The sequence below is a fragment of the Cervus elaphus genome, chromosome 25, assembly GCF_910594005.1.
Source record: "Cervus elaphus chromosome 25, mCerEla1.1, whole genome shotgun sequence".
NCBI lineage: Eukaryota > Metazoa > Chordata > Mammalia > Artiodactyla > Cervidae > Cervus > Cervus elaphus.
In genome coordinates, this window is record NC_057839.1 from 22,871,366 (window position 1) to 22,893,393 (window position 22,028).

The 22,028-nt window shown below is 37.4% G+C and overlaps 1 protein-coding gene across 7 annotated transcripts in view; it reads left to right on the forward strand.

The window, feature by feature from the left end:
• PDE4D (phosphodiesterase 4D) overlaps positions 1-22,028 on the forward strand; it is a 1,564,000-nt gene that overhangs the window by 1,127,215 nt on the left and 414,757 nt on the right. Inside the window, exon 2 of one of the 7 annotated variants that reach the window (XM_043887130.1) lies at positions 1,538-1,601. The exons of the other annotated variants lie outside the window; for them this stretch is intronic. Within the exon in view, the coding sequence (XP_043743065.1) occupies positions 1,538-1,601 (64 nt within the window). The remainder of the gene's footprint in view (positions 1-1,537; positions 1,602-22,028) is intronic. 7 annotated transcript variants of the gene reach the window in all.

Here is a 22,028-nt window from a genome sequence, read left to right on the forward strand (position 1 = left end):
ATAGAAGTATAACTCTGGCAACAAACTTGTAATGAAAACGATGGTTGGAGGGGATGGATAAATGGGTGAAGGAAGATCCAAGTCATGAATGGTGTCTTTCTATTGTGTAACTCATATTTTTAAGTTGTACATTTTAAAACCTTTATTTGAACTTCGTTTTAATCTGCTAAGTCAGTACATCTGGTACAGTGGTAGATTATTATTGTAGATGCACTACAGTCGATCCTGAATTAAATGGTGATGTTTCAGAATACTTGCTGGGACTCATCTAAGATTTAAGACAGCATGTTTAAGTTTCCTTTCACGTAGTTACATTTGAGCTCTTTGGCAGAAAGGATACTGTTTTGGTAATTACCAAAATGGAGGGAAGGAAAAGGGAGGAAGTCCGGAAAACATCTAAAGAAGAGGAGCTGTCTGTCGGTGTTCTCACTTAGTCAATGAAGTGTAATACTGAGGTGGTAAAAAGAAATATGACTTTTCATTAAATGGAGAGAATAAAGTAGGAAATCTAATCATATCAAAATATACCTCAATTTGAGTTCAAGTATATCCTTATAAAACAATGACTTGTTGAAAGAACAGCATGTTGCCTTGGAGCACAGGGAGATAATTTCCAAATTGAGAATGAGCAGCACTGTAAGTGTGACCACATGGTCATTGGATAGTTCTGAATTCTTATTTCAGGAGCAGCAGTGAACAGATTAACAAAGAAGCTAACACTCCTAAATCTTAATTAATCTCAGTGTTGAAGAGAATGACAGTCTTACCACCTGTGATTCTAATAATTTTCTATAGTCATGTTTTATAAAAAAAATTCCTCTAATATTTTGTAGCCTCCACAAATTCAAGGACTCTATTTTTACTCTTGCAAAAAATAGCTTTCTTTAAATTTTATAATACTTTGATGTCCCAATTTTAATACATAGAGAATAAGTAGTCAGATTTAATCGGCTTTTCCACTCCATCCTCACCCAGGCAGGCTGCAGGGTTTTTGAGTGTATGGACTGCTTCTTGCTCACTGCCGCATCCTTGGTGCCCAGCGTAGAGCCAGGCACAGATTGGACAATAAATTATTTAGGAAATAAATGATGAGAAATTGTGTGTTACCTATCTTAGCACAGGTGTATGTATCCCTTCCCTGAGTACCATCATATGGAGTCTTTGGCAAGACCTTGCCTCTGCTATTCTGGATCGGCTGAGTTCCCTTCCTCATTTCCCTGTAGAGTCTGCATACAGCACTAACTGACTTTAGACCTCTGGCCTAGGTGGTTGGGGATCATGCTTTTGTTTTTACCAAGTCAACAAAACATATGTATTTCCTTTTGCTTCATCAAACATAACCATATAGTAAAAATGAGAAGTCACTGTGAAGGGAAGAGAGGAACGTTCCTAGAGGAAAGTGATATTGAAAGGGTCAGAAACCTGATAGAAGCACAGAAGTGGATACAATCAGTTACAAAAATTGTGAAATGTAAGCCCTAGTTCTGCTTGTCCTGCAGTAGTATTAAACTCAGAAAACATTTTTTTTTTATTTTAGCAAAATTAGCAACAAATATTGGGAGCAGTGAAAGAGGCATGTCAGGACTCAACAGCACCCTCAGGTACAGAAAACACCTGTGCTCCTGGGCACGTCTCACAACCCAGCACCTCGGGTGCTCACACGTCTCAGCAGCTCTGCCCCATGTCTCTGGCTGGCGGGCTTCTGTCCTGCGCTGCCCTGGGGTCCCTCCTGCTTCCCACCTTCTTCTCATTCTCTCCATTCTGTATGCTTCTTCCCTGTCGTCTCTGGGATCAGAAAAAAAGGATATAGGAATGAATACTAGCAGTCTAAGTCTGCATTAATCAGCCTCTTTTCTCCTTGAGAAAAGATTACAGTTGCACACTTAGATTTCTAATCAATTGTCTGACTTGAATTTAGTCAAATTAATATTACTTTTAGTTCATTAGTAGTAGTATAAGAAATAAATCAGTAGTATTAGTTTGCCAGGGCTGCCATAACAAAATACAACAGACTGAATGGCTTGAACAACAGAGATTTATTTTCTCAGTTTTGGAGGCTGCAAGTGCAAGATCAGAGTGGTGTCAGGTTTACCTTCTCCTGCCACCTCTCTCTCTGGTGTGCGGATGCTGTCTTCTCCCTGTGTCCTCGCGTGGTCTTTGCTCTGTGCCTGCACCCCTAGTCAATCTGTGGGTCCAAGTGTCCTCTTACGAGAAGACCACTAGTCAGATTGGATAAGGGACCCATTTGAACAGCCTCACTCATCACCTCTTTAAAGACTCTGTCTCCAGATGCAGTCACGTTCTGAAGGACAGGGGGTTAGGCATCTCCACATGAATTTTGGGGTGACACAGTTTAGCACATAGCAAATTGTATTTATAGAAATGCTTTGCTATCATGACTGTGGAAGGAGACAGGAATTTGACTATGATTCCTCAGTAATTAGTGGCCTCCTGTTTATTAAAAAAAAGGTTCAATCAACGAGTCTGAACTTGACGAGTGATATATTCAAAGTATTCCCACTTTCTGTACCAAAGGAAAACAGTTACACACTGTGTACAGTCAATCTTCATCAAATATAACCTATTTCACTCAGAATCTATCATCATTCAAACAGAGCCCAGATCAGCATTTGCTTTTCAATAACCCTTTTTGAAAAAGTGGTTATTAAATTTATTATCAATGCAGCCAGTTGTTTTCAACTGGAACTTTTGGCAACATATAGGGACATTTTTGATTGTAAGTTGTGCAGGCTCGGTCACTCATTCATGTCTGACTCTTTCAATCCCACCTACTGTAGTCCACCAGGCTCCTCTGTCCATGGGATTTCTCAGACAAGAAAACTGGAGTGGGTTGCCATTTCCTCCTCCAGGCAAACTTCTAGACCCAAAGATTGAAGCCAAGTCTCCAGGTAGAAAAACAGGATGATGCTAAACACTCTCTTATACACAGTGAAGAATTATTCTTAAGAAAATGATACAAATGAACTTACTTACAAAATGTAAATAGACTCACAGACATAGAAAACAAATCTATGGTTACCACAGGGGGTTGAGGAGGAGGGATAAATCAGGAATTTGGGATCAACTTGTGCATACTACTGTATATAAAATAATCAACAAGGACCTACTGTATAGCGCAAGGAACTATACTCAATATTTTGTAATAACCTATAAGGAAAAAACTGAAAAAAATTTATGTATGCATAACTGAACCACTTTGCTGAACATCTGAAACTAACACAACATTGTAAATCAACTGCACTTCAACTGAAAAAAAGGAGAAGAATTATTCTACTAAAAAATCCCCAAATCCCAATACAGCTGAGATTGAGAAACTTGTATAAACAGATTGGATTGGGGAATACTTTGAAGCTCTTTGAAAGGTCTTTGTTTATATCCAGATAATTGATATTTTTTATGTATTTCATGAAAATACCTTCATCTAACAGATCGCCAGTCCAGGTTGGATGCATGAGACAAGTGCTCAGGCCTGGTGCACCGGGAAGACCCAGAGGGATGGGATGGGGAGGGAGGTGGGAGGGGGGATCGGGATGGGGAACACATGTAAATCCATGGCTGATTCATGTCAATGTATGACAAAAACCACTACAATATTGTAAAGTAATTAGCCTCCAACTAAAAAAAAAAAAAATGGAAAAAAAAAAAAAAAAGAAAATACCTTCATCTTTCTCATGGTAACCACTAATGGATGCTCTCTTAGTCTGGTTAAAAATAACCATTGCCACACTTTTTAAATGATCTAAAATGTTCAGTGATTCAGACAGCTTTATTGGACTGTCAGGGCCTATTATTATTTCAGTAGAACTACCATGAAGATTTCATTACAGAAAGCTGAATAAATGATCTAATACATTCTTGTGGCTCCAGGCTAAGTACTAAACATTGATATGCTTTTCAAGGTGAAGTAAAAAATACTGGGTAAAATTACACAAAAGATAACAAATATCGAGTGACCATCCCATTGACCTGGTAGAATGAAGACTCTTGTCACCTGTCCTCATGCCCGTGTACATGGGTACATTTTTTGTGAATGTGTGAGCCTAAAGTCGATTGTCATCATAACCAGCTCATCCTAGCAGGAGAGAACAAATTTCATAAGGGGAAAATTGGGGGGAAAATGAAGTGCTTTCTCAGATAAAAGGCACTTCTTTTCAATAAACAAAGCCTCTAATTATCATCAGGATTTAGGCTAACCCTACTTTCATCTAGTGAAAAATTATTGGCAATATGGTTTGAACTAGAATGTGTATTTCCAGCTCCTTGTACTCTCCTCAAATCCAAAGCCATATATACAAATGTCTACTAGTTAAGGGATCTTCAGAGAAATCAAACTCGATATATTTGTCATTGAAATTACCCAGGGTCCCTCCCCATCATCTGTGATCCATAGCACTTGCCAAAAAGTCATCCTAGATGCGTTCTCTGCCTCAGCCTACACTCTCTATCACTATCTGTTATCAGGTACCTTCTTTCTCCTTCCTTTTGTGCCTTTCCCAGCACACTATTCTAGTTAGGCCCTCATTTTCTTTTGCCTGAAAGACTTGCAGCCTCATAATTGATCTCTTTATCCCTCTATCATCCTCTTCCTGACTGTCATTCTTTAAAATTTCGTGATGCTTCCCTGCTTACACCAATAGCTTTTCATTGCTTATAAAACATCTCACTTCCAAATGTCCATGGTCTACCTCCTGCATATCCTGTATCCTTGGGGATAAATCCCTCCCATCACCCACATATACTCTGCATTTTAGATGTAAAGAGCTACTAACTATACCTATACTTAGCCTATAGGTCTCCTCTTCCCTCACTTTGTGATGAACCCCAACCCCTCCTGCAGATCTTTTTCGTTAATCCTTTCCTAATTCCCTATCTCCAAAATGAAGTTTCTCCTTTAGCTAGCTGTTGTCTCTTTTTTTATGTGTCTGTTACAGCATTATCATATAAACTTCAATTATTTATGTGTATTCTGTCTTTCCTGCCGTTTTATAGTGGCATGATGGAAACAGCTGTTTCAGGAAGAATAATTTGGCAATAACTTGCAACATAAACTGAAATGGAAAAGACTGGAGCCCTATCCTGGTTGAAGCAAGCAGAGTAAAATCCTGGCAGGAACCATTTCATTACAATTACAAAATACATAAATATATGATTACAATTGTGAGAACCTCTCAAAAGGAGACAAGGGTCCAATAAAAGTATATAAATAGGTACCTAACATAGTCTGAGCATTTGGAAAATGTTTCCCTGGGGATGATGAGGCCTGAAGATGAGTAACATGTTCTGTGGAGAACTAAGTGAGGCTCTGATTTGAATGTTAAACTGAAAGGATAAGGTGTCTGAGCTCTAAAAAGGGAGGACAGAGAATGGCAAAAATAAAGTGAGAGAGATTGCTCATGAGAGTGAAAGAACAAAATACATTCTTAATTTCATTTTAGGGAGACAAATGATTATTTAATGTTATTCTTTTATTGAAAATGCAGTTTTAAACATATCCTTTGTGTCTTATTTATCATTGAGAATTTTAAAATATTGAAATAAACAGGTAATATTTTCCAACTGAAGTTAGAAAAGAAAGTCTGTTTTCCAATCTATTGCCAACTACTAGTAATTAATAAAACCAGTCATAAATATTAACCTTTGTTCCTCTGCATTAGTTTAGCATTCACCCATCACCTAGCCATACGGCCTCTGCTTTGCTAAATGGAGTGACATGAGACTATTTAGAATACTTAGAATGTTGTCTGTCCTGAAGTCCAGGAGATTCTGCACAGTCACAGCGACCTTCGTGTTACTCACATTTCTTCATCCAATTAGAGACACTAAATTACCCATCTTTTAAATCTCCTTTCAATGTGTTTTTCCTCTTTTGTTGTGTTGGCTTGTTTTTCTTTCCCACTGATTTTTCTCTTGCATTAAATAAGATTATTACATAGATAAATTCATGCCGTGAAGGGAAAACTTTTCTTATCACCTTTATTTTACCTTGTTAACCGCGTGAATGAACTAGTGAATTCTGACAAGCATTCCCGGCTTAGCATAGCACTGCTCTAAAAGAGATTATATATTGATGTAGAAGGTCTGAAAGAAGCAAAGACAAAAAATAAAGGCAGGAGGGGTGGGCAGTCAATCCACTGACAGCCTTTAAATTAAAGTTGATGGCTTTAAGCTTGATCCGTAATGCCATGTTTTCTACAGCCTCATGAGGAGGGTGACTCCCAGCAAAGAAGATAGTTTTGCCAGTGGTGATACCCTAGAGACAAGTTTGTTGAGAAGAAAGATACAAAGGTCCAAGGGAAAGCTAATCAGCTTCCCAGAAAAGATGGAATGTGTTCTAAATTACAAAAGATGGTCAGGGCTTCATTCATGTGGTTTCTGGTAGCTCATGTTGTTACTCATCCTTCAGGCCTCATCATCCCCAGGGAAACATTCCCTAAATGCTCAGACTGTGTTAAGTACCTATTTATATACTCTTATTGCGCCTTTATCTTCTTTTTAGCAGTTCTCACAATTGCAGTCTAATATTTATATATTTTGTTGACCCAAGAGCCTCCTTCCATAGTCATTTATGGGATTGTGGAAACAGTGCGTAAGCCTGTGTTTTAAACCACTGTGCACAGTGCTTTGTACAAGGCTTGTAACATAATAGGTGCTCAGTCAATTCTTATGTGATGTATTATTCTCACTGGGAATAAGAAAGTCATCAGACACAATAAATAATCATGTACCTCTTGCAGAAACATATTAAATTCATTCTAGCAACTTCCAGACTTGTGTATTAAGCCTTGATTGCTCTTCCTTTTTACTTGTATCATCATCACTGCCTTAAATTAAAATCAGGGTGTTCTCGTGGCCAAAATGAAGCTCATTGTCGTACTCTTAAGATCTGTTCCTCTTCTATTCTTTGATTAGAAGGTCTAATGGATTACTCCCCCATTATCCAAACTGGAAACATGGGAGTCACTGTATTCATCTCCCTTTATTTCAGCTCACTCCTTCATCACCAGGTTCTCTTTTACCTGCTAATAAATTCTTATATCAGACACTTTCACTCTGTCTTTGCTAACGCTGCCCGTTAATGTAGTCTGCTATTAGGGCCTCTTAAATGATCTGCACATCATTGGTTTCCGTATAATCCACCCAGAATGACTTTATGTGAGTGTTTGTTGGATTGCTTTCATTGCTATAGTAACACAGTACTGCCTTTTTTGCAACTTATAAATTACACCAAAACCCTTTGGGTGGCTGATATTTAGTTCCAAAGTTTTATGATGACCCCCAAGTATGAAAATACAAAATTCTACCCTTGTGATGTTTCTTCCTGAGCAATGGCTGAGTCAAAAAAAATGATGAATTTGCCTAATTTGCTTGAAAGAAACATTTAAAATTCCTCCAAGATTTCTTGAAATCTGAGCTGACAATTGCATGATAATTCATAGTAAATCATCTCACAAAACAGGTAGCTTTCAATTTATCACAATACATGAGGGACTGGTGTCATTTAGTTATTAATTTTTAACTCAGGCAAAAGTTAGTAAAATACATGTGCCTACAGCTACAGAAGTCTCAAAGTCTGTTGAGTAGTCAAAATTATTCAACATACCCTTATGATACAGTTTTTCTAAATTTGCAATGGCCCTTCTGGCCCCTGCCGCCTTGATGGAAAACATGTGCTCTTGTCTGTGCTGTTATTTCTGAACAACATATATTGGTATCTGATGTAACGTGGTACTGGTGTTACCATGGTAATTCCTCGTGTAATAACAAGAACATCAAGAATATGAGCAGCTTGCTGTTCTCTTTGAATTTAGTCTATTTTCTTGAGTTCTCTTTGAGTTTAGTCTGGTTTCTTTCTTCGCCCTCTCTCCCACTTTCTCTCTCTGTCCCCTACTTTAGGAAACCATTGGCCATGACATCAAGAGTAACACAATCACATGTTCACTTTCTGTTATTTGTTGGCAAAAGTCACCCTCTGCTAGCAAAGGAGTTCTTGGACACTTTGACTTGTAAGAGATTTTGCTTCTCCCTGACATTTCTTTTTGTCATTAAGGTTTCTTCCCTCTGGAGGAAAAACCATTTGAATCCTAAGGCTGGTACATGTCAGAAATCCTGTATGATAAACTCTGTGAAGGCGGAACATTCTAGCTCTGGGGTTGCCTTGTCTCTGACTTCAGTCTATGTTCAAAATCACCTCAAAACAGAGTTAGAAAATGAAAATTAATTGTCACATCCCTAGCAATTTTTACTGTACTGGTCTAGGCACTCCATGTCAGACTTGGACTTAAAGTACTACCGGGATGATTAACTTTAAGTTATTCAGGACCTAATGATGTTTAGAAAGATCTTTTCATCTTTACAGGGTATTGGAAAAAAATGGCCTGCACTGTGACAATGGAGATATTGTACAAGAGCAATTCAAAAGAAGTGCACTGTCCAAGCACTTAATGATACAAATTCAAATATACAGACTAAGCCAAACAGGAGAGATAAGGGGGGAGAGGAGGAGAAATAGCAATTCAAATAGGCATTCTGCTTTCTCCATCTGCTGCCTCCTTGAATGAATCCATGCTCACTAGTAAGTGTGAGATAGGAGAGATGCTCTCTCCCTATCTCAGTCCCCTTGGACCTGTTGTGACATGAACATCTTGACTTCCATTTGGGTAATTTAAAGGATTCTCCATGGCAATATTGACTAGACTAGTTTTTGCCCCAGAGGCTGATGTTAGAATGTAGACTAAGTAATATCTGACTCCACTGAATTACTGTACCATCAAAAGATGCATCTATGTTTATAGACATTCTTGTATTGGATTTGAGAAGGAACTCCAGTGTTGATAGTAAATATAATGAGTCTCATTTGCTGAGTTAAATATGTACTAAGATTGCATATGCACCAGGAAGAAAAACTTTCATATAAGAAAGTTCTATATGCAAGAACATTTTAGTTCATGATCCAACTGAGCTACATTTTCCTGTTTAACTTTCTGTAAGTATTCATTCAATATCATACATGTGGAACTGTGGAATACAAGATGGTCACACAAAGAGCCTGTGCCTGTGGAGCTGATAGTCTGAAGAGAGAACACAAGTACTAAATGTAAATAACTGATTGACCAGATCCAGGTATCTGTAAATTCATTTATTTATTTATTCATTCACTCATGTATTCACTCATTCAACAAACATTTACTGAACAGGAATTGAGTTCAAAGCTCTCAGCTAAGGATTGCAAAACTGGGTAAGACAAATTTCCAGCCTACAGGAAGATCCACAGCCTAATTGCTCAGACAAAAATTCGAATAAAAAATTTTGAATTATAACTACATAAAGACTTGAATGATCCTCTAGGGGCACATAGCACCAAACGTAAGCACCTGTTCAGAGAAGCTTTTACAAATTGAGTCATGAAAGAGGATGAGCCATTCTACTGAAAGGCAGTGCCTAAGGGAACAGCTAGGAAAGAATGAACTCCTATTATATAGCACTTTGTAGTTGACACAGTAGATTTCAATATATCATTACCTTTGGTTCTTACATCAACTGATAAGAAAGCTGAGGGTTCAAAGGCTATGTTCACGGCCGTAGGGTTACTTCAGTACTAGCATTGGTACCTGAAACTAGTCATCTCTCTCTACATTTTATACTCTATATCCAGAGGAAAAGTAGAAGCAAAACACTTGATCAGCTCTGAGAAGGGAGAATGTACTTCTAACTGGGGATGCCATAAGTGGGCAAAATGACATTTAGTCTTGAAGTTCGCACTTAGTTTTGTGGAGCTGAGAATCTGGCAAAGGTATAGATTATAGAAAAGTAAGTAAACATTTATAGGAAAAAAAATAAGTGTGGCCAAAACTTAATGAACTTGAGAGGCAATCATGGGAAATAAAATTGAAGAGAGTGAGACTGTATTTTTAGGCTCATGAAAACCTAGCTAAGGAATTTGTTTTTCTAAAATAAGCTACTGAAGATTTTTGAACAGGAGAATTCTGTGGTCTTAGCTTCACTTAAGAGAGAATCAAATGGCACCTATAAAGGCATAGTTTGGAGCAGCAGATGATAGAATAAGGAGACCAGTGGGAGTAATGATAGCAATAATCTACTCTAGAAGTAGTAATAATACTCTGTACAAAATGATGGAGCAGAGTATTCGTTTATGTTATACTTTTTGTGTACTTTATATTTTCTACAATGTATAAAAATTTATGAGGAAAAGTAAATTTGTCTCTTTTAAAGAGAGCATATATTTAGGGTCTAACATGGAATGGTACATGTAGTAATAAAATTGATAGGAGGGAAACATGGAAGAAGGATCAGAAAGACTTGAAAAATTTTATAAGAAAGAAAAAGAAGATGCTGTTCCCTTGATGATATCTAGACACCACCAGTATTCCTGAATTTCTGACAAAAGAATTGTACTTAACAGAAACAGAGTCTGAGAAGAGGAATATCAGGTTTGAGAGTAAAAATAACTTATTGGTAAACAAGCTGGTTTTGAGAATTTGTCAGGAAAAGTGAATGGAGAAGAGCAAACAAATATCTAACAAAGAGTTATTAAAAAAAAAAAAAAGTCAGGGTTGGAGATACGAAAACCAAAGAGGACCAAGCAGAGATCCTTGGGGAAACATCTACATATGTGAGTTAACCTTAAGTTTAGCAAAGTCAGAGTCAATTACTTCTTGTGTATTTGTTTCCAATTCAGAACTTTATTTTCATCCTGCAGTATACTCTGCAGACCTCTAAATGTAGCTTGTATAGAGGATAAATAATTTACAGAAACATCCAAAATACATCAGACTTTGTTACTAAATATTTTATTGTTGAGGTCACTAGATTTGGCTAAGTTGTAAGGTACATAAATTGCAAGGCTTTGCAAAATGGCATTTATTTTTAAATTGACGATGGATTTCACATCAAATTGTGATATTGGATCCTGAACCTTTTTGTAACCAACAAATGCTTTCACAAAGTAAATATTGATAAGATGATCCAGTACTGATCTGTTCTACTATTATTAGTTTCTCAGAAATAAATATTAATGAGAATGTTGAAATGTTGCAGTTGTCAGAAATCAACCAAAATTGGCCTAATGATTAGGGATGTGTTGACTCTGAATAGAGGTACATAATTCTGGATTTATAGAGAACAACAGAGAAGCAACCAACAAAAAATAATGTGCCACAGCCCAGTCAATGGAGAAAAGGATGTTCATAGCCGCACAGTAAGAATTAGCTATGAGATTGTGTTCCATCCTTTTCTGTTGTGCTGCTGGTAAAAAACAATGTTAAAATAGTCTCTTTCTTGTAACCAAACATTTCTTATTGGAAATTCAATAGGCACGCTTTTCTCTTGTTTGGCCAGATATGGGTATTTGTCTTACTCCCTTTTAGTAGTTCTGAAAACAATTTTATCAGTAGTTCAATACATTCTTTTCCCAGGAGCTTGGGTGTATTATTGAGGTTGTTTCAAATGCATTTAATGTCCTCTCTAATGGATTTGTTTATTTGTTTTCACAAAACCTTCTTTTCTCTTGGCCAGAGAAGTTACTTTTACATGCCTTATGAGTGCCTCATTGCTGTAACCTATAGATTATGGCACTTTGTTATTTCATATATACTTTTAATGTGATATATGTCATATATAACTTGTAAGTAAAGATCCATGAAAAAATTATTGCTTATGATCTCTTCATCTAGAACTGTTATAAATAATGCATCACTTCAGTTCAGTTCAGTAACTCAGCTGTGTCCCACTCTTTGCGACCCTGTTAATCGCAGCACACCAGGCCTCCCTGTCCATCAATGCTTAGTAAATGATAAATGATACTTTAATAATTAGAAATTAGAACAGAGTGGAGTAGATCAGTTTATCTGTGGCACTGAGACTTCATATACAGTAATCTCAAAAATTGAAATATATCTTGGAGGTTCAAATATTCATACAGATATGAGGTAAATGTGGAAATATAATTTTATTAGAGTTCTTTATAGTGGCATTTGGCTATAAATCCACTGATCTGAAGTTTCTGTGGGTAGATTTTAAGTATGTCAGGCACCTGGCATGAAGAATGGGAAAAGCAAAACAGAACACTACTCTTCTTAGCTTGCAAGGAGATGTGAACTTCCTACTTCTGACCTGATCCATTCCGGGATAAGTCAAATGTTTACTCTGACCAATGTAAAACATCTGGGAATTCCAATTTGGGAGACATATTGCTTTAGATACATTGAACCCTGAGAATTGGTAGAATTTTACATTTCTTTTCTTGATAAATGATGTTGCCTGAATTTTTGTCATACCCAACAATTCACAGTCCTCAGCTCTCCCCTTTTTTTTTCCATTTAGTTAAAATTGTCTACCTTCTATCTATTACACATATAACTTCTAGAAGAGCAAATGTCTGGATTATTATCCATAGTTTTCAAACACACCAAAGTTTCACTATCAAACTGTAATCCCCCATTAAAAATCCAGGCATGTAAGGCTATGCCTTGATGTTAAATAATTCCTGGTTTTCTAGTTATTATTTTCTTAGAACAGCTCTGAGCAGTTCTTGTTGGGCTCCTCTCTGGGGCTGTTTGATAAATCAGTTCTAGATTGAGATTGACCTGGAGAGAGATCTTGAGACAAAAGATGGAAAACAGTTATGAGTGAAATAATTCTCCTCTGAAAGGTAAACAAATACACGACATACCAAGAAAACTAGTTGGAGTTGCTTTCCCTGGATGTTGTGGAAGAGCTGATCAATATAAAAGAGGGTAGATTAACAATGCAGTCACGTCCAGGGCATGTCATCTCATTGATTTAAGACAATTTTTATCTTTTCTATGTATGTTGTCAAAAATAATGATCCAGGATGGAATAATAAGTAACCTGTGTTCCCTTAACTGTGTCATTTGTCTCATCATGCTGTTGACCTCTCATTTATTTATTTCTCAGTATTTAGACCTGTGCTGGCCAATAGAAATACTATGGAAGCCACACTTGTAATTTAAAATATTCTAGTATCACTTTAAAAAAATAAGTTTAAACAGATAAAATTAACTTCAAAATGTAATCAATATATAATCAATGATTAATATTGTAAGCAATATATAATTATTAATGAAATATTGAAAATTCTATCCTCATTCTAGTCCTTTGAAGTCCTGTCTATATTTTATATACATATCAATTTAGATGCTAACTTTCTGTCAATCATGTTTGATCTAAATTTCAGTTCAGTTCAGTTCAGTTGCTCAGTCATGTCTGACTCTTTGTCACCCCATGGACTGCAGCTTGCCAGGCTTCCCTGTCCATCATCAACTCCCAGAACTTGCTCAATCTCTTGTCCATCGAGCTGGTGATGCCATCTTGATGGCATTTCAGTCTAAATTTAGATTTCATAAAATTTGCAATTGAAAATGTAGAATCACTTAACTCAGGTTTCATATTTCCAGTAGTCAGCTATCAGTTTTAAAATTTAAATATTAACTACTATTTTTATCATGTAATTCCACCCTTCAAATCCTTTCTTCATTGCCCATCACTCCACAATGAAGCCTTTCTCGACAGTTCTAGCTCATGATTGGGAACCCAAATGCTGACCCCCTTTCTGCATTACTGTGACAGTCAGTCAGAGTCCTGTCATAGCCCCAGAGCATTATTCCATGTACTATGGACCTGAAGTCCCCGAAAGACAAGCTATTTTGTTGCCAGATCTGTTTCTTGAGTTTTTTCTTTCTTTTATGTTTTGATATCTCTACGATGCAGCAGTTCCTTGATAAATTCTCTTTTTTTTATAAGCTATCAAATTGGACACCACTGAAGTGACTTAGCACATGAGGTATCCAATGACTCTCCTGTGTCTGTCTTTCAAGGCCTCTAAAATTAGACCCAGCCTACTGTTCTGATCTTATCTTTGGCTTCTCAGTCATATAGTTTATCTCTAAACAAATTGGTTTGTAGCTGTCTCTTAAATATACATTCTGTATTTCCATCCCCTTGTCTCGGCTCACCATCCCCTCTCCTGAAGTATCCTTCTCTCCTCTTGACCTGCCCAAATTCTACCATTTTTTTCAAGGTCCAGCTCATCCTTCTGCCGTGGTAATATGCATGGAGCATCACGTGTTCCACCATGTTGCAGAGTCAGAATTACATGACTTCAAGGAAGGAGACTAAGCTTGGGGTCCAGGTGGATCTGTTTGTTTTCCTGACCCTGTTGCCTGCCTTCTCTGAGCCTCATATTCTTTCTGTATGTAATTAGAGTAATAAAGCCTAAATTTCAGGATTGTCTTGAATATTATGATGAATGCATATATTGGCATGCAATTGGAGTTCAGGCAGAATACGTGAGATGTGTTGTTTTCAGTGTGATCATGAGGTATCTAATCATGAAGCTTTTACAATATCTTTTACTGTGAGATTTTTCACTGTCATTTGGATCACTCTACAATACAGAATTCTACAATACAATAAATATAATACAATACAGATCATTCTACAATACAAATAGCATTTACATGCTTTATTCCAAACCAGACTACAAGTCTCTGGGCTAAACTAACACCTAGTTGAATTGTAGACACACATACATAAACAGATATATATGTATGTATGTATTTATTGACAATTAAAGAGAGGATATATATTGACATGTATATTGAGTCATTTAATGTTCCCTGCGTGCATGCATGCTGTCACTTCAGTCGTGTTCGACTCTTTGCCACCCTAGGGACTATAGCCCATCAGGCTCTTCTGTGAGATTCTCCAGGCAAGAATTCTAGAGTGGGTTGCCATGCCCCATCCAGGGGATCTTCCCAACCCAGGGGTTGAACCCCCATCTCTTAAGTCTCCTGCATTGGCAGTTGCGTTCTTTATCACTAGCACCACCTGGGAAGCCCTAATCTCCCCTAAAAAGCACCATTTTATAAGGAAGTTGATAATGTCCCTGTTTTATCCATGAAGAACCAAGAGTTGGAGAGTTTGATTCCCTTCCACATCAATCTGGATCTTGGCGATAGAAGCAGGAACATCAACAGTGTTGACATATCTTCCCCAAATCTATTTGCTTTTATTCTTTTCCATATTTCATATCTGCGAGGTTTTCAGCCTTAATCAATATATATGCTAACCCTGTATTTTAATCTATGTGCACTTACAACTAGGTTTAGAGATTGTGAAGGTAGGGGTACAGATGTAGGAAGGATAGTGCATAGCATGGGAGGCAAATGAAGGACCTCTCCAACAAGACAGTCATGGCAGCTTTTGTTAGGTCACTCAGCATTACTGTCAGAAATGACAAATAATGCTTGGAATTCTTTTTTTTTTTTGAAGACTAAAAATGGATATTGGTAAATACAATGAATACACATACACACAATATATAACAAGCCTTTGCTGTAGACAGTGGTCTTCTGATTGGAAAATCCTAAAACTTAATTTTTTTCCAGTACTCTCTTGTACAAGCAAAGTTTAAGGTTGCCTCAGCTTCACATCTGGACCATGGTGCAGCACCAGTCACACCAAAATATAGAAAATTGTCTGTGAAAGGAACAGAATAAAAAATACCCTGTATAAATGATCATCTTAAGGTTCATCTTACACACATAGAAAATCCCCTGTCATTAACGGAGAGCAGGGAGATGTATGCACAGAATACTCTAGAGATGTCAGTGATCATTTCTCACAGGAATCCCAGTTGAAACCACACTTGATCCTCATATTTTAGTAAAGGACTGGGATAGCTTCAATTCAGTTCAGTCCCTCAGTCATCTCCAACTCTTTGAGACTCCATGGACTGCAGCACACCAGGCTTCCCTGTTCTTCACCATCTCCCGGAGCTTGCTCAAACTCATGTCTGTTGAGTCGGTGATGCCATCCAATCATCTCATCTTCTGTTGTCCCCTTCTCCTCCCACCTTCAGTCTTTCCCAGAATCAGGGTCTTTTCCAATGAGTCGGTTCTTCGCATCAGGAAGCCAAGGTATTGTAGCTTCAGCTTCAACATCAGTCCTTCTGATGAATATTCAGGACTGATTTCCTTTAGGATTGACTGGTTTGATCTCCTCCAATATCACAGTTCAAAAGCATTCAGTTCTTCAGTGCTCAGCTTTCTTTATGGTCCAACTCTCACAACCATACATGACTGCTGGAAAAACCGTAACTTTGACTAGATGGACCTTTGTTGGCAAAGTAATGTCTCTGTTTTTTAATATGCTATCTAGGTTGGTCATAGCTTTTGTTCCAAGGAGCAAGCATCTTTTAATTTCATGGCTGCAGTCACCATCTGCAGTGATTGCGGAGCGCTAGAAAATAAAGTCTGTCACTGTTTCCATTATTTCCCCATGTCTTTGCCATGAAGTGACGGAACCAGATGCCATGATCTTAGTTCTTTGAAACTGTAAATGAAATGATTATTTACTTATTGGTATACAATCATTGTGCATGCAGTGTGTATAGATGGTCAAGGCAAAGATTGCCAGTGCAAAGTAACAACCTCTCGTTGCTTAAGTTCAGGTTAATCATTAATACTTTTCCATGGATCAATACCCCTTAGAAGCAAAAGTTGTAGCCATGCTCTTCAACTCCATGTGTTTGCCAAGTGTGAAATCCTTGGGCCAGCCTTGTTGGAGCTCTGTTTTATGCTGCTTTGTTATGAGCTTTTCTTAGCTCTTCTCTGTGAACAGTCTTCCCCCTCCACATGCTCCTCGGCCTGCCCTAAGAGAATGGGTGAGCTTTACCTTCACACCTCACCTGCCCTGAGGTGTGTAAGTATAGTGGGAAGGGGCCTGGGGGAAGTTCTTTTAATGCTGCTTGGTTTTTAACTTAATGTTCCTCTTCAATTGAAAGTTAATTTGTTATATTCCCTGAAATGAGATAATGATAAGCAAAGGAAAGACAAGACAGCCTTTCTAAGTGTGTGACTTATGAGTCCTAAAGTGATTTTTTTTTTTAAAGCGTGGAACTTTGCATTTATTTTTTTTTTACTTATTTATTTACTTGTTTATTTTTTTAGAGGCTAATTACAATATTGTATTGGTTTTGCCATACATTGACATGAATCCACCATGGGTGAACATGTGTTCCCCATCCTGAAACCCCCTTTCACCTCCTGCCCCATTCCATCCCTCTGGGTCATCCCAGTGCACCAGCCCCGAGCAGCCTGTGTCATGCATTAAACCTGTGGACTGGCAATCCATTTCACATACGATAATATACATGTTTCAATGCCATTCTCCCAAACCATCCCACCCTCACCCTCTTCCACAGAGTCCAAGAGACTGTTCTATACATCTGTGTCTCTTTTGCTGTCTTGCATATAGGGCTATCATTACCATCTTTCTAAATTCCATATATGTGCGTTAGTATACTGTATTGGTGTTTTTCCTTCTGGCTTACTTCACTCTGTATAATAGGCTCCAGTTTCATCCACCTCATTAGAACTGATTCAAATGTACCCTTTTTTAATGGCTGAGTAATATTCCATTGTGTATATATACCGCAGCTTTTTTATCCATTCGTCTGCTGATGGACATCTAGGTTGCTTCCATGTCCTGGCTATTATAAACAGTGCTGTAATGAACATTGGGGTACACGTGTCTCTTTCAGTTCTGTTTTCCTCAGTTTGTATGCCCAGCAGTGGGATTTCTAGGTTATATGGCAGTTCTATTTCCAGTTTTTTAAAGAATCTCCACACTGTTCTTCATAGTGACTATACTATTTTGCATTCCCACAAACAGTGTAACAGGGTTCCCTTTTCTCCACACCCTCTCCAGTGTTTATTGCTTGTAGACTTTTGAATAGCAGCCATTCTGACCAGCATGAAATGGTACCTCATTGTGGTTTTGATTTGCATTTCTCTAATAATGAGTGATGTTGAGCATCTTTTCATGTGTTTGTTAGCCATCTGTATGTCTTCTTTGGAGAAATGTCTGTTTAGTTCTTTGGCCCACTTTTTGATTGGGTCATTTATTTTTCTGGAATTGAGCTTCAGGAGTTGCTTATATATTTTTGAGATTAATTCTTTGTCAGTTGCTTTGTTTGCTATTATTTTCTCTCATTCTGAGGGCTGTCTTTTCACCTTGCTTATAGTTTCCTTTGTTGTGCAAAAGCTTTTAAGTTTCATTAGGTCCTATTTGTTTATTTTTGCTTTTATTTCCAATATTCTGGGAGGTGGGTCATAGAGGATCCTGCTGTGATTTATGTCGGAGAGTGTTTTGCCTATGTTCTCCTCTAGAAGTTTCATCGTTTCTGGCCTTACATTTAGATCTTTAATCCATTTTGAGTTTATTTTTGTGTATGGTGTTAGAAGGTGTTCTAGTTTCATTTTTTTACAAGTGGTTGACCAGTTTTCCCAGCACCACTTGTTAAAGAGATTGCCTTTTCTCCATTGTATATTCTTGCCTCCTTTGTCGAAGATAAGGTGATCATAGATGTGTGGATTTATCTCTGGGCTTTCTATTTTGTTCCATTGATCTATATTTCTGTCTTTGTGCCAGTACCATATTGTTTTGATGACTGTAGCTTTGTAGTAGAGACTGAAGTCAGGCAGGTTGATTCCTCCAGTTCCATTCTTCTTTCTTAAGATTGCTTTGGCTAGTCAAGGTTTTTAGTCTTTCCATACAAATTGTGAAATTATTTGATCTAGTTCTGTGAAAAATGCCATTGGGAGCTTGATAGGGATTGCATTGAATCTATAGATTGCTTTGGGTGGTATACTCATTTTCACAATATTGATTCTTCCAATCCATGAACACGTGTGTATGGTGTATTTCTCCATCTATTTGTGTCCTCTTTGATTTCTTTCACCAGTGTTTTATAGTTTTCTATGTATAGGTCTTTTGTTTCTTTAGGTAGATATACTCCTAAGTATTTTATTCTTTTTGTTGCAATGGTGAATGGAATTGTTTCCTTAATTTCTCTTTCTGTTTTCTCATTGTTAGTGTATAGGAATGCAAGGGATTTCTGTGTGCTGATTTTATATCCTGCAACTTTACTATATTCATTAATTAGCTCTAGTAATTTTCTAATGTAGTCTTTAGGGTTTTCTATGTAGACTATCATGTCATCTGCAAACAGAGTTTTACTTCTTCTTTTCCTATCTGGATTCCTTTTACTTCTTTTTCTGCTCTGATTGCTGTGGCCAAAACTTCCAAAACTATGTTGGATAGCAGTGATGAGAGTGGGCACCCTGTCTTATTCCTGACTTTAGGGGAAATGCTTTCAATTTTTCGCCATTGAGGATAATGTTTGCTGTGGGTTTGTTGTATATAGCTTTTATTATGTTGAGGTATGTTCCTTCTATTCCTGCTTTCTGGGGGGGGGGGGTTATCATAAATGGATGTTGAATTTTGTCAAAGGCTTTCTCTGCATCTATTGAGATAATCATATGGTTTTTATCTTTCAGTTTGTTAATGTTGTGTATTACACTGATTGATTTGTGGATATTGAAGAATCCTTGCATCCCTGGGATAAAGCCCACTTGGTCATGATGTATGATCTTTTTAATATGTTGTTGGATTCTGTTTGCTAGAATTTTGTTAAGAATTTTTGCACCTATCTTCATCAGTGATATTGGCCTATAGTTTTCTTTTTTGGTGGCATCTTTGTCAGGTTTTGGTATTAGGGTGATGATGGCCTCATAGAATGAGTTTGGGAGTTTACCTTCCTCTGCAATTTTCTGGAAGAGTTTGAGTAGGATAGGTGTTAGCTCTTCTCTAAATTTTTGGTAGAATTCAGCTGTGAAGCCGTCTGGTCCTGGGCTTTTGTTTGCTGGAAGATTTCTGATTACAGTTTCAATTTCTGTGCTTGTGATGGGTCTGTTAAGATTTTCCATTTTTTCCTGGTTCAGTTTTGGAAAGTTGTACTTTTCTAAGAATTTGCCCATTTCTTCCAAGTTGTCCATTTTATTGGCATATAGTTGCTGATAGTAGTCTCATATGATTCTTTGTATTTCTGAGTTGTCTGTTGTGATCTCTCCATTTTCATTTCTAATTTTGTTGATTTGATTCTTCTCCCTTTGTTTCTTGATGAATCTGGCTAACGGTTTGTCAATTTTATTTAACTTCTCAAAGAACCACCTTTTGGCTTTGTTGATTTTTGCTATGGTCTCTTTTGTTTCTTTTGCATTTATTTCTGCCATAATTTTTAAGATTTCTTTCCTTCTACTAACACTGGGGTTCTTAATTTCTTCCTTTTCAAGTTGCTTTAGGTGTAGAGTTAGGTTATTTGACATTTTTCGTGTTTTTGAGGTAAGCCTGTGTTGCTATGAACCTTCCCCTTAGCACTGCTTTTACTGAATCCCATAGGTTTTGGATTGTTGTGTTTTCATTTTCATTCATTTCTATGCATTTTGATTTCTTCTGTGATTTGTTGGTTATTCAGCAGTGTGTTGTTCAGCCTCCATATGTTGGAATTTTTAATAGTTTTTCTCCTATAATTGGCATCTAACCTTACTGAATTGTGGTCAGAAAAAAATGCTTGGAATGATTTCAGTTTTTTTGAATTTACCAAGGCTAGATTTATGGCCCAGGATATGATCTATTCTGAAGAAGGTTCCATGTGCCCTTGAGAAAAAAAGTGAAGTTCATTGTTTTGAGGTGAAATGTCCTATGGATATCAGTTAGGTCTAACTGGTCTATTGTAGCATTTAAAGTTTGTGTTTCCTTGTTAATTTTGTTTAGTTGATCTATTCATAGGTGTGAGTGGGGTATTAAAATCTCCCACTATTATTGTGTTATTATTAATTTCCCCTATCATACTTGTTAGCATTTGTCTTACATATTGTGGTGCTCCTATGTTGGGTGCATATATATTTATAGTTGTTATATCTTCTTTGATTGATCCTTTGATCATTATGTAGTGTCCTTCTTTGTCTCTTTTCACAGCCTTTGTTTTAAAGTCTATTTTATCTGATATGAGTATTGCTACTCCTGCTTTCCTTTGCTCTGTATTTGCATGGAATATCTTTTTCCAGCCCTTCACTTTCAGTCTGTATGTGTCCCTTGTTTCAAGGTGGGTCTCTTGTAGACAACATATATAGGGGTCTTGTTTTTGTATCAATCCAACCAGTCTTTGTGTTTTGGTTGGGGCGTTCAACCCATTTACATTTAAGGTAGTTGTTGATAAGTATGGTCCCAGTGCCATTTACTTTATTGTTTTGGGTTCGAGTTTATACACCCTTTCTGTGTTTCCTGTCTAGAGAAGACCCTTTAGCATTTGTTGGAGAGCTGGTTTGGTGGTGCTGCATTCTCTCAGCTTTTGCTTGTCTGTAAAGCTTTGGCTTTCTCCTTCATATTTGAATGAGATCCTTGCTGGGTACAGTAATCTGGGCTGTATGTTATTTTCTTCCATCACTTTAAGTATGTGTTGCCATTCCCTTCTGGCCTGAAGAGTTTCTATTGAATAATCAGCTGTTATCCTTATGGGAATCCCCTTGTGTTATATTTGTTTTTCCCTTGCTGCTTTTAATGTCTGTTCTTTGTGTTTGATCTTTGTTAATTTGATTAGTATGTGTCTTGGGGTGTTTTGCCTTGGGTTTATCCTGTTTGGGACTCTCTGGGTTTCTTGGACTTGGGTGACTATTTCCTTTACCATTTTAGGGAAGTTTTCAGCTATTATCTCCTCAAGTATTTTCTCATGGCCTTTATTTTTGTCTTCTTCTTCTGGGACTCCTATGATTTGAATGTTGGGGTGTTTAACATTGTCCCAGAGGTCTCTGAGAACTTTGCATTTAATTTAAAAGGTGTCCCCTTGGAAACATTCTGTTGTTGTTTAGTCGCTCAGTCGTGCCCAACTCTTTGCAGCACCATGGGATTTCCCAAGCAAGAATAGTGGAGTGGATTGGCAATTCCTTCTCCAGGGGGTCTTCCCAACCCAGGAATTGAACCAGTATCTCCACATCTCCTGCACTGCAGGCAGATTCTTTACCGCAAGGCCACCAGAGAGGCAACATTAAATTTTTTCAAAAGAATTTACCATTAAGGAGTTGATAAATATTTTAAATTTTAAAACATCCTATAAAACTGCATCCAGG